Source organism: Pseudonaja textilis, chromosome 1 (assembly GCF_049901715.1).
Source record: "Pseudonaja textilis isolate UNSWEBS1 chromosome 1, rPseTex1.2, whole genome shotgun sequence".
Lineage (NCBI taxonomy): Eukaryota > Metazoa > Chordata > Lepidosauria > Squamata > Elapidae > Pseudonaja > Pseudonaja textilis.
In genome coordinates, this window is record NC_141990.1 from 266,514,558 (window position 1) to 266,530,998 (window position 16,441).

Sequence of the window (16,441 nt, forward strand, 5' to 3'; positions counted from 1 at the left end):
GTCTGAAATACAATAACGAATGTTTTAGATTAGCTTCTGCTTTGTTTTAGAAGACATATATCTCTCAAACCAAAAGTGAAAGGCCTATCTTGAGTTCAACACAGTTCAATAGGTTTGACAGTCACCTGTTAGAATTCCTACAATATTTGGAATATGCATGTATGTTTAAGAACATAAGTTTTTGTAGAGTACGCTCAAGCCCATTTAATCCAGAATTATTTTGTAAATATTCCTTACACCTTTAAAGGGATTTTGGTGACTCTTCTATCTATTGCTGCCTTCAGTCAAAATTTATGTGCTTTTTTAATGCCTTTTTGAATTAGTTTGCAAGTTCAAACTGAGAAAGGCAAGCTTATCTAATCACTTTCATGCTGCATCTTCATTTGTAATTGTATAGTTAATTTTCCAAATTTCTGTTTTCATATTATATACCCAGTACACATCTGTGTCTTCTAAATGAAAAATGGGGAGCGTCTGTCAGCCTGGATCTTGGTACTAAATCATCCATGCACCTGACATGAAATAGTTTCGTATTTATATCTCAGTTCATTGCAGTAATTCAGAATTAGTTTTTATTAGATTCAATCACATTTACTTCTAAGCAAATGTGAAAATTATTGCAAAGCCCCTTTAATCCAGAACAAATTATGAGACAACAAGGAACAATTGATTCGTTAAATTATAATCTTCAGTGACAAGTTCTTACTTGGGAATGAGCAACATTTCAGAGGATTAAAAGAAAATAATGCATACCTACTTATTTAGGAAAGCCAGCCATTTGCAAGATTGTGCAGTTTCACAAAACAAGTAGAACTACCCTATGACAATTCTTTTTTTAGAGGGTAAGGTCTTCTGACATCAGCAAAACAATTCTGCACAAAGTGCCATAATGGCTATTAAATTGTCAACTTCTACAGTACTTCATTCACAAAGTTGTACTGCTGAGGTATTGTGGATGAAAAACATTTTTGCAGAAGACCAGTTATTTATTTTCCTGATGAAAATTGATGTTCCTGAAGCTCACCTCAAGAGAAATGCTTGCACTGAGTGCATCAAGGGACAGTTCCTAGGGCTTTCAAAGAGGCCACAAGACTTATTTAGAGAATGACTTGGCTTTGCATCACTGACTGTAGAACTGCATTTGATTAATATGTGCTCCCAGATTCCTACACACTTGGAGTACCACTAAGACAACGCTGCTTTCAAATAATAATAACAAAGATGCCCATAGCTAGATAGGAAAGAGAAAGGGAGAGAGCCAGAGAGAGCAAGAAAGAGGCTTGGACATTAGCAAGAGGACCAGGTGCGCTGTGTGGAAGGAGCTTGGAATCCTGTGATACCTTCTGGGCTCCTGAGAAGGCGTGGTAGAAGCTAGAAACATAGGTCATGATGGCCTTCTCGTCAGGACGGGCTGTTCCAACAATGTCTGTCAAAGAAAACCTGAAGTTAAAGAGCATCTTAACTTAGGGGAAGTGAGAAAAGTGAGGTACTAGGGGCACCAAATGAAGAGTGGAATAACTTTTTAGCTCCTGTACGTTTTGTTTACAAAGGCATCTTTGGAGGCCTCTCCTGGGTTGAAGGGCAGTTATGCCTGCTTTTCCTCCCCTTGCTTAAAAAAAAGTTCTTTGAGAAATGTGCAGATTAGGACCTCCAAAAGGATAAGTGTCTATTAGGTCAGCAAAAATATGGAACATACGACCTCTAGATCAGGGGTCTCCAGCCTTGGCAACTTTAAGACTTGTGGACTTCAACTCCTAGAGTTCCTCAGCCAGCAAAGCTGGCTGAGGAACTCTGGTAATTGAAGTCCACAAGGTCTTAAAGTTGTCAAGGTTGGAAACCCCTGCTCTACATAGTTACTGTACTAAATGAAACTTCTATTGTCCCTCCAACCAAAACTTGCCAATTGTTTTCAATCTGCTTTTGGCCTGTGTGTTCCAAGCATTTGTTGAAGGATTATTATTATTATTATTTATTTTATTTATTTGTATCCCAATTTTATTATTTTTACAAATAATTCAAGTTGGCAAACCTATCCACCACACCTTCCTCCTCCTATTTTTCCCACAACAACCCTCTGAAGTGAGATGGGCTGAGAGAGAGGGAGAGGGACTGGCCCAAAGTCAGCCAAGCTGGTTTTCATGGCTAAGACAGGACTTGAACTCACAAGTCCCCTGCTTTCTAGCCTGGTGCCTTAACCACTAGACCGAACTGATTATAGGAGTAGGTGCTGATCATTTTTCAAATAAATGCTAATGTTTTTCACAGCATCTCCTTGCTGCTATAAGGGAGAAAAGGAATGAGTATGATGATCTCCAGAATACAAAAAAAAAAAAACCCTTTGATGTGGGTCTAACTATTCATTTCTTCTATGAGTTTTGTTGGGATCCCATTTAAACTCTTTACCTTGAGATAGTAAGTCCAGAGGCTCTCTGTAAAAGAGCATGGTGTCTTGGGAATCTCACCTAAAACTACTTGAAGAGCATAAAGGTGAACATTAAACCAATTCATGACCTAGGTGGAAGGAAACAACTCCAAAGAGCCTAGCAAACAATAAAACGTTTCCCCAAACTTTAAGGAAAAAAGTAAAGGGCCTGAAAAACAAAGGCAATGATAAAACTAGAATTCAGTGCCAGTGTGGATTTCTAAAATACAAGAAGCAAAAACGAGTATTTAACATCAGTACCCTGGAAGCAGATGTCCAAGAACAGAGGGTTCCATTGAACCTCTGTTGATCCTATTTAAAGGGCAGTGACCTAAGAAGTAAAATGTCAAGATAAACTATTTAAAAAGGAAAAGACAATGAAGGATGACTAGTCCTTTGTTCTGTTTTCTCTTTATGTATTGTAGATTGCTATCATATCACTGTTTGCTGAGAATTCAACTTGTTTGCCCAAGGTGGAACACTGCGTGAGTCAAAGACAGGTGTGCAGCTATTACTGAGGCTCAAAAAGCACACCAGTTAAAGAAAGCATAAATGCCACTCTGCTACTATTTGTCTTAGCCCCGCTCACGTGCTTTTTTTTGCTACTACATGGAGCTAATGACCATGACAGGATCTCATGACTGGAACAAAATCATGCAGGACTTGGCAGATCATGTTAGAAAGCCCCAAATCTGTGCTGCTCCTACTGATATGTACACAAATGTTTTCTCTGTTGTCCTGTTAATCAAGTGGCATTAGTATTGTGCAGGATCCAGAAATTAGAGCAATATTTTAAGACTGGTTGCTGTAGATGTATCAGAACTTAGTCTGATCTAAATGGGTCTAAATGTGTGACAAGGAGGGAATGATCTAGTAAGAATCTCAGTTCTAATAAATAAAGCCACTTTGAGGAACCTTTTGGGGGAAGTGGGAGGAAGAGAAGGGAAACAAAACTGGATTTTACTATACCTTCTGCATCCAACATCTTTGGAATATCTAAGTATCTTTCAGCCACATCAAAAGCTGTATTCAGATTTGTAAGAGGATCGTCCTAGTAAAAAGAATGGTTTTATTAGCAATAAATACATAATACAAGAAAATACTTCGATAATCATCAGTTACATAGCATATTTCACTGAAAAGCTAGATTAGTTGACCCAAAGGAAATAAATTTAACTGATCTAGCACACTTCTTCATGAAAAATTACTTTCTATGTTCTCCAGTTTATAAATAACCTATAGGCACATTTTTATTTAGCTTTTTGAGTATTTTAATAGTAATTTGTTTTACTGTCTTATATAGAGAAGATTGCTATGCTTTTAACAACAGTCAAACAAAGTCAACTCCCTCCAAGGCCTGCACATTCAAGGTTATCATTTGACTGGACCTAGAAATGGATATTTTGATTGATACCCCCATTGATTATGGAATTCCCTCTCCATAGAGACCCACATTGTTCCTACTCTTGCAGGTTTCAGGTAAACAGTTAAGATCTATTTATTTCATTTAGCAAATGAGGCAGGCATATTGTAAGTGAAGGTTGGGATCTGGTACAGTTATAATTATTATTTTGATACTTGGCAAAATGCATAGTTTTGATGTTTGGTTTTGCCTGCATTATGGATTAACTTTTGGGTTTTGAGGGAAGTGCTTTTTATTTTATGCTGATCTTGATTATCACATACAAATAAATACATATACATCTCAGCTCAGGTTATATACACTACAAGAAACAGAAGATGTAGTCTTGTCATTAACTCTGCTATTTTCACAATTTTTTTTTAAAAAAGGAGGAGGGGAACCAGAGAACTTTATATGCTTTGCATAGGTAGCCTCATAAACACCCTTCTATGAAGAAGAGCATTTTAGGAACTGACAATTAAGACATTTCTTCTAAAAGAGGAAAATGAAATCCTTTTGCCTTTAATTTGGGAAACTCAATGTAACAATGTACAAGGAACAAAAAGAACCTTTTAAAAAGTTGCTGAAACATCCATTTTAGTTAACTACTAAACCATGTGAATTATATTATAGATAACATTTGGAGCAAATCTACAATCACTGCAGTTTTGTTTAAATTGTTCTTCTTTTTATCAATGTTAAGCATAGAAAGATTAGATTAACCTGATTTTCCAGTATGCCATTTTATTATTTTCTAATATATATGACCTTTTAGCTGAAATATCTCCACTTATTTTAACTTAGAGACAGTTGAGGAAAAGCATTTTTAGAACTTACTGATAAATTAAATGAGTGTCAAAACTTTTAGGCAGAATCGGCAATAGGATTTAAATTGCAGATGGCTGCTATTTAACAAATGTTATAATCACAGTGATTTATCAGACTCAGTTAAGTGAACTTCAGAAATTGTGGACATATTTTCCATTTAGGTACCTTCCCAAAATGATGGATAAATCCAACTGCATCAAAAATAATTTCAACAATTGACTGAATTTACATCCTGGGTGCAATTACATATAATCTGTAAATTGATGCAAATAAAATCAGATGTAATAGATATTCAGCTTTAGCAGCCATGCCTTCCTTCTGAAAAGTCCATTTAACTGTATTATGTTTAAAAACACTAAATACACATTTGTGCAAACACATGTTAAACATTATTGAAATGTCACAAACTGCTATCTTTCTACCTTCTGAAAATTAAAGCATTTGAATTACCTGAGCTAGAATTCTGAAGGCCAAGGAACTGTCAATCTGCTGTTAATCTAGATCTTCATCAGCATATAACTCTTTCTCTTTCCAACCTGGTGCCCTCCATATTTGTTTTGAAATGGGAGTCAGTCCAGCACATTTGGAGAACATCAAGTCAAAGAAGACTGCCTCAAAATATATCTGAGCTTTTCAGAGAATCTATTTCATCTTAGGTAAAATTATCCAAAGGTTTTATTCTTTTGGGATCTATAAACTTGAGACAGCCCCAAAGTTTAATACAGTACCTTTCTTAGTTTTCCATAATCAATAAGTTCTGGACGATGCCTGTGGATCAACGCACAAAAACCAAGACCATCCTTCCAGCTATAAGAGAGATGAAATGCAATTAGATATTTTTCAAGATGCCCAAGGACCACAAGGGGACAAATTTGAAAGCAAACTGAAGAAATCTAAAAACAATAGTGTTCTCTTTGCACACAACTGGGCAGAGAGAATATAGCTGGTTTAGATGGCATGAGCCTTGGTGGGGCAGTGGTTAGAATGCAGTACTGCGGGTTACTTCTGCTGACTGTTGGCTGCCAGCAGTTTGGCAGTTCAAGTCTCACCGGCTCAGCCCTCCATGCTTCCGAGGTCGGCGAAATGAGGACCTAGATTATTGGGGGCAATATGCTGACTCTGTAAACTGCTTGGAGAGGGCTGTAGAGCACTGTGAAGCGGTATATAAGTCTAAGTGCTATTGCTATCTTCAAAAATTACAAATCTCTTCATCCTGAGCCAGCATAACCAACAATCAGGGGCAATTCAAACTGACGGCCAATATGAAGTGGGGGGGGGGGATAAGTTGGCCACCTAGAGATTAATTGTACTTGAATTAAATCAAAGTTTTTATTCATTTTTGAAAGGTCAACCAGTTTCATATTTAGAAGGACCTGGCACCTAGTACCAAAGTAGACTGTGGAATAAAAATAAATAAGGTATATTGTTTTATCAGTCGCTAATGGGTATATCCGATAAAATAATGTTAAATTATTGTTTGCTCTTCCTTTTCTCAGATTTTGGCAAACAATTATTCTAGTTTGTCTACAGATGTAAAAAGGAAAACTGTGACATAACACATGAGCTGTTTTCTTCAAATGAGCGAAATATATTTATTTACAGGTAGTCACTGATTTACAACAGTTCACAGTAAATCACTCTTCTTTTGTCTTTATCTGCCACAACTTTCAAGCTCAAGAAACAGAAATACCATTCGGATGAGGGCATAAAAGATAAAATGGGACAACTCACTTTAAAAAAATGTTTCGCTTAGCAACATAAATTTTGGGCTCAATTGTGGTCATAACTCGAGTCCTTTAACAGAACTGAGGTGAGAGAGGAAAGAATAAGCATTTCAACATCTCTTGCTCGGTTTCAAGATATAATATTCCTTTACGTTCTACTTCTTCGTAGATTTTTGGCAGTTGTGTTGACTAACTATATTCCAATGGCTCAGGGGGAGGAGAGCAGTAGAGAAAGTAAATACACAAACATGTCATTAGAACATGATGCATTACTTCCATTCTGGGCTGCTGGGATCAACCACTGTTAATGATCAGCTCATGCCTAGCTTTATCATTCAAGCTTTCAAAACCAAGGTATACAGAAACGTAGATAGAAACAGGTCTGGTAGAGAAATGTGTATTTTGAAATGAATGTCTTATATGAGTGAAGCCTCTTGTCAGGCAACGATAAAGGAAGAAAAACAGCAGTAGCAACTACATTCCCTTCCTTGGCTTCTCAACCCATTTGTTTGCATTAATTACTTTGTAAGTAATGTAAGAGCCATTTTACATGTTGCTGTGTATAACTTTAAGTCCTGTAAAAGTTCTTTTCATCATCTCTCCATAGATTGCTAAACCACAGCATAACATTAGCTTTCCATTTGCACATTGAATAAGTATAACAAAGAACTGTTGTTTAAGTTAACAACAGATGAAGGGATGAAGAAGGAAAATGAGCTCAGTGTTCATGTTTATCTTGACAACTTTTAGTTTAGCAAAGTGGGAATATAGTCTGAACTGGTCCTATCTTTATCTTGGCTGGATAAAAGTTTTTTTTCAAAGCTTCAGCATTTTAACATACATACCAGGGGAATTGCATGTGGGTCAGCAAACAACAAATTATGAAAGCAGCATTGTGTTTTTGTGATACAAGGTCCGACTGTTTCACAGGGATGTTGTCACACACATGTAAAAAGGGCCAAAGTTTCTGTTGCATTAATGTAACATTGTTTGACAGAAACCCCAGTCCTGAAGATGTCTCTGATGCCACGGTAACAGAGGAAGAAACCGTTCAGCCAATCGAAGCCTTCAAATCCTGAACTGGAAGAGCACAAACACTCCATCTTCCTCCATCTAAGTCACAGGCGTCAAACTCACAGCGTCACATTGCCATCACGTGATATTTTGCAACGTTTTCCCCCCTGTGGACCTAGGGTTGGAGTGGCCTGTGCGTGACTCGCGGCGTCACATTGCCGTCACGTGATATTTTGCAACGTTTTTCCCCCCTTTGTGGACCTGGGGTGGGTGTGGCCTGTTTCTTAATGTGAGGTTTAAGAAAAGCTGAGTTGATCATTAAGCAACATTCAAATCTTTTAAATGAGCTTTTTCTTCAACTCGGGACAGGCACTGGTTGTGCAACTGAGGTATGTGACATATCAGAAAAGCAATATTTTCAGGGAACTGCTCTTTATGCTCTTTACCTAATATGGAAGTTTTGGATGTTCACATTTTTGTAAGGGGCAGTTTTCCTCTGGCACCACAGCAAAAGCCCTTCTTTTGCAGATGTCTCTGCAGAAAAAAAGATACAAGCATTAGTTCCAAGTTTGCTTTGATCATTCTGACCTTTGAAGCCATTGAAGAGAATGTAGACGGCCCCTTTCATTTGCACTTCCAAATCCCCCAAGAACTAGTTTTATGTTGAAAGCTTAGAGTAAAATAGTAAAAAGTAAAATAAAAGTAAGTTGCCCAGAGTCTTCTGGATTGAACAGCCACAGCTAATTTTAATTAATAATAACAATACTACTAATAATAAAATGCAAACTAAAATTAGCAACCTAGCAATGAAAGAAGTAATAGTTTACTCAACTCAAAAGTTATGATAATTAGGTGCAAGCTTTAGAATGATCAATCACTTTTTAAGATGAACTGCCTTAATAAAAATATTGCTGTGATGGTTGACAAGTCTTATGATCAATTTGATTATATGCATTGCATTATTTTAGTGACTGAGAGAGTACAGCATTTAATATTTAAAAATAAATGTTTACATTTACTTTGTTATTTACATCCAATCTTCATTATTTTTATAAACAACTCAAGGTGACAAACCTATGTAATACTCCTTCCTATTCTTATTTTCACAGCAACCAAGAAGAGAATGAATGACTGGTTCAAAGTCACTCAGCTGGCTTTCATGCTTAAGGCTGGTTTCTAGCTGGGTGCCTTAACCATTAGACTAGATCAAATATAGGCTTCAATATTAAATATTTAAGGTACATCAGTCTTATTTTAAAAATGTAAAGTACAGTCACTGGTATTTTTCCCATGCCCCTTTCCCTCACTGAGATTTTATGATGCTTTTGGCACTTGGCACCTGAAAGTGAAAAACTGCCACTGATGTTGCGTTTCCACACCACAGTGTTCATTTGAAATGCTCTTTCTTTAAGGTTTCTTTAAACTTTAAAAAATTAGGCTATAAATCTAGAATGCTGTTCTTTCAACTCTTTTCAAAAGCACTTAGTTGAGTAAAATAATACAGAGAAATAGTCAAATTTGCTTTCTGTCAAATGCAAATACTCAGTGATTATGTGAACATGCCCATGTAGTTTTATTGACAATAACATGGAATTAATTTGCTATTGGTTTTTTCCCCTCTGTGGGCTGTTTTCAACTTCCCAGCCCTCTAATTTTTATGGTCACACATTCAAGGGCTATGCAGACCCGGCTATAAAATCACATCTTCCTTTCTCTTTCTCAGGACTATCAACATGCTGCCGCATATATAAAACAAATCAGTTCACAACTATTAATGTAGCACAATAATTACAAAGATGAACTAAGTATAAAATAATACTAAGTGAATAAAAAGGCCAAACTAAAGAGGCATCTCTTGTAGCTCTTTCAGAAAGCTAAACAAACCGAGATTCCTGAGGAAGCTTATTCCAGATTGGGGACAGGCAAAAAGAGCGTGGAAAGAGAACTCTGCCTTCCCTGAAGACCTTAATGCCTAGGCAGGTTCAGAATAATAAAGTGAAGCCTGCTCTACAATGTCATGAAAGCTGTCAGCCTGTGTCCATCATTCTTCTGCCAAGTGAGAGAATCCAGACTTCGAATTCCTTAACTCTGCATTTTGCAAATAGAATCAGCAACTTTCAGATACCTCAGTGCAATTAATCAAGCAGAGACACTAACTTCCAGCTGACATGCAAGTATCCTTCATTCAGAGTATAGGTTTCATGTTCTTTCCTCGAGGCAGCTCATAATATACACTTTCCTCATCATAACTATCCACAGAAGAGATGAGAACCTGTTGGGATTTACCTTCTACTGAGATATCTTGAATGGCAAAACGAAGGATGATGGTCCAAATCATGCCAAGGGTCATTTTTGCATTCCCATCAACAATCTCTGTAAAAAAAAATGTAGCAGTTGAACAACTAAAAATAAATAAGCATGTTCTTAAAAGAACCATTAATTCAACAGCAGAGCTAGATACCCCCTGAAACCTATGAAGGGAAGAGGGGCAGAGGGCACATAAAAACTCTCTGGACTTATGAAGATCAGCAATCATCCACCAAGGAGAAAAAGATCAAAATTCTCTGAATGCATATTGCTTCTCTAGTCTGAGGCTGAAAGGTTTGGTTTTCTTTTTAATATAGTTCCATTTATTTATTTTAGTTTTAGTTTACTTTATTGTCATTGCACCTCGTACAAGAAAATCAAACACCATCTTCAGTGCACATCATGACCATGAAAATAAACACAAACACACATCCTTCACACTCCACACATTGAACCAAAAACCCGCAACTCTGCACCAACACTGCACTACACAGTAGAATTCAAAAGAGCTACTGCCCTGGGATAGAAGCTGTTTTTCAGCCTATTTGTCCTAGTTTTTATTATTCTGTACCGTCTGCCAGATGATAATAGTTCGAAAAAAGGGTTCCCGGGATGAGATGGATCTTTGAGAATGTTTTGAACTTTCTTAAGGCAGCGGGAGCTATAAAACTCTTCCAAAGAGGGGAGAGGGCAACCAATGATCCTCTGGGCAATGACGTTAACCATCGGGAGTGCTTTCCTATCTGTCACTGTGCAATTGGCAAACCATACACAAGTGCAGTAAGTTAAGATACTCTCTATGGTGCAGCGGTAGAAGGTCACCAGCAGTTTTTTATTCAGTCGTTGTTTTCTGAGAAGTCTCAGGTAGTATAATCTCTGCTGGGCCCTTTTGACCAGGGCTGCAATGTGAGCACCCCAGGTCAGGTCCTCTTTTAGGGTAACACCCAGAAACTTAAAACTGGCCACTTGCTCCACTCCGTCTCCATTGATAAGCAAGGGCTGGATGTCTGATCTGTTCCTGTTATTTGACCGATGTATATGATGCCTTCCTGTCTGACTGCTCAAGACAATTTACAGTTTAAGTTTTAGCATATCCTGCTTTTCAGAGGGTTAGCTTGAGAATCTGTTTTTAAAAATCAGAAACAACAGCTGGGCTCAGTCAATGTTTAAAAAATATGATCTGGTTGGCTGAATTAGCCTCCTTTCACAATTTGTAATATTTAGAAATAGGCTGGTTGTTTATTGGTGTTACCCAATGCCTGTGTCCACATCAGCACACAAAAGGAAGTTCAGTTCCTATCAACTGGTAGAAGAATCTTGAAGGTAGTCAAAAGAAAGAAACCCGTTTGTCTTTCTGGTCAATATGAAGCTCAGAGATTCCCATCAGATCTTGTTTCCCCCCAAGATATCAACTAATTAGCTCCTCTAATAGCTGTGAACCTGCAGCTGAAAATTAACAATAAAGTGCTGGCACATAAACATTTCTGCTCCACTTAGAGCTCCATAGAGAAGCAGTTATATCCTCCTTTACAGCAAAACAACAGAATCTTGTGATCTCTTAAAGATTCGTCTGTTGGATAAGATTTCCTGGCTCACTAATGAGATTCATGGAGTATTGCCCTGAGAAAGGAATATATAGAAACCCACTATTGCTATGGATGGTAGGAACAGAGACAGTAAGAGCAAAGAAATGAAATGTGGGTAGTAGAGCCACTGGATTTATTTATATGGCTGTTCATTACACAGTTTGGGATATAACAGGTATTTTTGCTTCGAACTTACAGTGTTATGTGATAAGAAAAAAAACCTGTTTTGTTTAATCCAGAAAGGTGTTAATTCTTTTACTTAATTCAAGCTTGATTACCCTATTACACGAAAAAAGGTCTATCGTGCCCACCCAATGCAAATAACACTACCTTAAGCTATATTAACGAGTGTTAAGGTGTTTATATCTACCTGTCTAGCAGACACTATTGTTTTGGAATGTTCAGCAGTTCAAAAGAATTGCCTAGATTAGTGGTCGCCAACTGGCTGGCCACAAGAAAATCTTGGTGGGCTATTTTTCCTTTTTCTGACCATCAGCTGTTCTGCTGTGCCAGGAGATTTAGATTAGCTAGGAAGCAGGAAATGGTTGGATTTCTTGCTTTCTAGCTAGTTGTTAGATCTTCAGCTCTGCTTTTAAGCACAGCGGAACCTCCCTTAGGACTGAAGGTTCTATTATTCAGTGCAGACTCACGGCAAGCAAATTTTATGTGACAGACTCAGCCGATGGCAGATAGATCACTGAATGATTCTGTCAGCAACTTAATCTGCCTGCCTGCTTTACCTAATTTTGGGTAAAAGTTGCTCTTTTTTAAAAAAAAAAATTCAATATTTACATACATGGTGTGTTGTGAGTTAACTTTATCAGTTTGCTTGCAAGCAAATTTTATGTGACAGACTGAGTTAGCCGATGGCAGATAGATAGATCACTGAATAATTCTGTGAGCAACTCAATCTGCCTGCCTGCTTTGCCTGATTTTGGGTAAAAGTTGCTCTTTTTTATAAAAAATTCAATATTTATATAAATATAATATTTACATACAAGCCACGCCCAGCCAGTCACATGACTATCAAGCCAACCCACAAATTAGGCCATGCCCACAGAACCAGTTAGTGGTCCGTGGGATTTAAAATTATGAGTTTGGTGGTCTAGATCAGCTGAAGGATTCACTCCAATAAATCACATCAGTGTTAACAGCAGGTCATATATAAAGCTCTTAATTCAGGAAAATAATAATAATAATAATAATAATAATAATAATAATAATAATAATAATAATAATAATAATAATAATAGCAACAATACTAATAACAATGCCCCCAGTGAGGCATTACCTTGATGTGGTTGTGGGCCTTGAATACCCTGAGGTAGATGAGAGCTATGCTCAAACATACAGATCTCATCAGGAGTCAGACAAAGAGTGTGTCTCCCATAAAAAATATGGTCAGATGTAAATTTCAGAAAGTCAGCCTGAACATCTGGCTGTGTGATAAATCATAACAATACCATCAAATATCCATATCTGCCTATCCCAGGTCATTGGAAAAGACTTGATAGATAGACAAAAATGCCAAATCCAGTCTGACTATGTGCCAAACTATAACAACAACAAAGGAAAATAAAGGTAGTATCAATAATATTGGCGCCTTGGGTGTAATTCCAAAACAACTACAGCACCATTTGAACACCATTGGCATTGACAAATTCACCATCAGTCAATTGCAAAAGGCAGCTTTACTTGGAACAGCTTACATCCTGCAACGATACTTTGTTTTAACATTTAGTACTATCAAACATCAACATCTGTCTGTCCCAGGACTCAATAAGTAGATAAAAATGCCAAAGCCAATCTAAACATTTGGCTAAGTGTGTGACAAGCAATAAAGTCAACCAACAGTCTAAAAGCATTTCAAGAGAAGTAAGACAGCAAATTTATGATGGACAGCTGGACTGCTTAACAATTATGCCAACAGGAGAAGTCTTCATTCAAATGTTAGCTCTTCCAGTTGAGTTCTTTATATTATCTATGACTGGGCAGCAGGAACAGCAGCAGCAATGGAAATAATTAAAAACAAATTCTGAAAGAAACAGTCAGGGGTAACAATTTGCGTCCAAAATGTGTTCCTGCCAGTTTCTATCACCTCATTCCAATATCTGACTATTTTGCAACAATAAAAATGTGGTAAGTCATAAAGAAATCTTTAAGACAGATTCATGAATACAGGGCAAAAGTTTGGATTTTATTTGCTAAAGTTGGTAACTATCTTGTATGTCTTGTTCTCCACCTCAAAACCAATGTTGTTACCCTGATGTCAGGAATATATCTTTATATCAAATGTGAAGATATGTTCATATGCAAAACACTCATTCTGTTGCAGGGGTTAAGCATAGAGCAAATCTGTTTTTTTCGTGAAATTCCAGAATTCTGATATAACAAAGAAAAGGCTAACTGTTCTTAAAGGGGTTCGGGGTAGGGAATAGGAGAGATGTGGGTTGTCAACAATCTTTAGTACAGCTGGTGGACTCACCCCTTTCCTCAAAAATCAATGGGGCCCATTTGGGACATTCGTACCAATGGAGAATTGAGATTCTGTTTGCATCTTTCACACTTTATGAAGCATCTCCATTAAAAGAAAAAGGAGTTGACAGAAATATGAAATATGGGCTGAAGACTAAGGATGATGATCTGAATCCTCCAAGAAGTAATTGTGAAAACTTATAACAAGGGATACTTAAAAAGTCAAGCAGAAATATCTCAGGTGTGAAATCTAGAACAGTTGTCACTATCCTTTTTTCACGACCTCAGAGTGCTGTTCACAGCACAGTCAACAAAGAAAAATGTTCAGCTAGATCTACATTCAGTCTGTGAAAAGATACAGACTGCTGTTTGAAGAACTGGAACAGCTGGAAAGAGGAAACCAAGTGCTCTGCTTTAGTGAGTATATTTCCATATAATTGATTTTACTACAATAAGTCTTTGTGAACAGAATATACAAATAAAGATACAATTTCCATCTCTTTGGTGCTCAGTTCTTTCAAAAGGAAAATAACCTTTGAATATTCATAATAAAACCGGGTTCTTCAAAAGGACTCCCAAATGCACGGAAATGTATAACCCTGTCATAGTATTCTAACTCTAATGTTCCATTATCTTCTTGTTTTACATAGGAGGATCACAGGATTTTTTTTGCATCAGGATTTCAAAGAGGATTCATGAAGTTATTTCATATGCAAATAAGAAATATGGTGGAAATGCATCAAGAGAATAAAAATATGTTTACACTCCATGTTGCAGTTCATTTTACCACAAAATGTGGACTGCTTTTGTGCTATTGATGAGAATTTACTTTGGATTTTAAAAAATCCACTACTAAGTGTGAGGGGGCATGCAGCAGTATAAGCAACCCAAGGGAAATGTTTTCTTGAACCTGCAGAATTTGTAGAATGTGAGCAGTACTTTAAGCCATATAAGGTGGCTTTAATTTAGCCAATAAAAACAATAGTTTCACTATTTAGGATTTCACTTTTAAAAATTGTTCCAAATGTCAGTGTCTCTTTCTTACAGTTTCCTTTTTGCACCACATTAAGGAATGTTGGCATTGCCAATTCAAGTATTAATATAGAATTCCGGTGTTTTCTCTTCTTTTTCCAAATTTCTGATATAGTTCCTTGGATATTTTGGACCCAAGATAATAATTAAAAAGTGATTAGTGATGATATCACTTTTGGTCTAGTGATATCAGGGCTCTTTTGATAAATTATGCTGCTTGTGGTCTAGTGATATCAGGACTCTTTTGATATGATTTATTCTGCCTGAGACATGTTAACAACATTCAACCTGCTTCATTGACTTTTATTTTGTTACTATCATAATGACAATCTTTAAAACAGTGATCTGGGTCTTTCAAAACGCTGTGTTTGAAAAAGTTCATAATCCTTTTCACAATTCAGTCACCATATAGCATGCTATCAGTCAATCCAATACATTACAATTAAAAACCCATAATACAAAACAAAACACATGCATTAGGTACAGCAAGAATCATATACAGTATGTTCATAATTATTCTTACATTAATGGAAGCAGTTGTGGATTAGTTCTATTTTTACACATACATTTTGTTATATTATATAGGTTTGATATAATAATGAAACATGATGACCTAATTATATCTATGTTCTTGTTATATCTTATGCTGAATTTAAAGAATAACAGACAACACAAACTAAATAGATTCACTTGGTTGAGTTGGGCAGCTAGATAATGTGAATAAATAAATACATCTTCTTTATTTTTGAAATGCTGTCTATGCCTATAGCACATTGGGCATTTTCAGAGACTGCTTCTTCCCTTCCCCTTACTCAGATATATCAAGTTGTAATCATCCATAACACTGTTTCACTCAAGTATTTTGGGGAAAAGTTTGTGATGTTTAAGAAGACAATTTGGTTCATCATGTTCTTGGATAAGTGAATCCATGAGCAATTTTTTTTTTCTAAGATGAACGAAGACATCGGATTCTTTCTTTTCTCTTCTTCCCCCAAATCAAAGATAACGAGACAGGATAATAATCCTTTAGAAGGAACACAGTTAGCATGTGTCTATACACCTGGTTCTTGGTGACTAGGTATGACACAAATGAATGTAACAAATGAATGAAAGGAGGGATAGAAGCCAAAAACTGCTTCCAGCTATTCTAAGATTCTATAGTTGGTTGGTCTTTAAACGTGAAGTCCACATTTATGAAATACATTATTTTTTAGCAATGCATCTAATATTAAATGTGTATCAAATAAAAGCAGGTTCATTATTGCTACCGTCCAGTTCCTGCTTGAAGGAAATGCTGCTTACCTTCCGCTCCAATGGAGACCAACTTGACTCCTTTGCTAGCAATAAAATCCAGAGCTTTGTTCACATTTGAGATTTTGTGCACTCGCATTTTGCCTCTTTCTGGCTTAGCCAAACGTTCACCTAGCCAGGTTGAGAAAAAAAGATGTGATTTTTTTAAAAAATTCCCCTCTACCAAGAATTTCTATACCACACAAAGAAAACAGTTGCTTCTCTTTTGCTGTAAAACCACAACTGGCGCATTGGGATTTGTTTACAAGTTGTAATTTTGTAAATACCTGATCATACCACTTAATAATGTAGGGAAGGGCTGTCAAACTCACAGCCCATGGGCTGGATGCATCACATGCTA

The 16,441-nt window shown here is 36.7% G+C and overlaps 1 protein-coding gene across 7 annotated transcripts in view; it reads right to left on the minus strand.

Moving 5' to 3' along the window:
• ACTN1 (actinin alpha 1) overlaps nucleotides 1-16,441 on the minus strand; it is a 120,635-nt gene that overhangs the window by 34,216 nt on the left and 69,978 nt on the right. For 3 of the 7 annotated variants that reach the window (XM_026708727.2, XM_026708736.2, XM_026708745.2), the window contains exons 3-8: nucleotides 16,093-16,212; nucleotides 9,677-9,763; nucleotides 7,837-7,924; nucleotides 5,381-5,459; nucleotides 3,392-3,473; nucleotides 1,341-1,426 (exon numbers count right to left, since the gene is read on the minus strand). In XM_026708727.2, the coding sequence (XP_026564512.1) occupies nucleotides 1,341-1,426; nucleotides 3,392-3,473; nucleotides 5,381-5,459; nucleotides 7,837-7,924; nucleotides 9,677-9,763; nucleotides 16,093-16,212 (542 nt within the window). Of the gene's footprint in view, nucleotides 1-1,340; nucleotides 1,427-3,391; nucleotides 3,474-5,380; nucleotides 5,460-7,836; nucleotides 7,925-9,676; nucleotides 9,764-16,092; nucleotides 16,213-16,441 lie in introns of those variants that run through there. The other 4 variants (XM_026708749.2, XM_087921699.1, XM_087921698.1 and 1 more) reach the window with 2 other exon arrangements.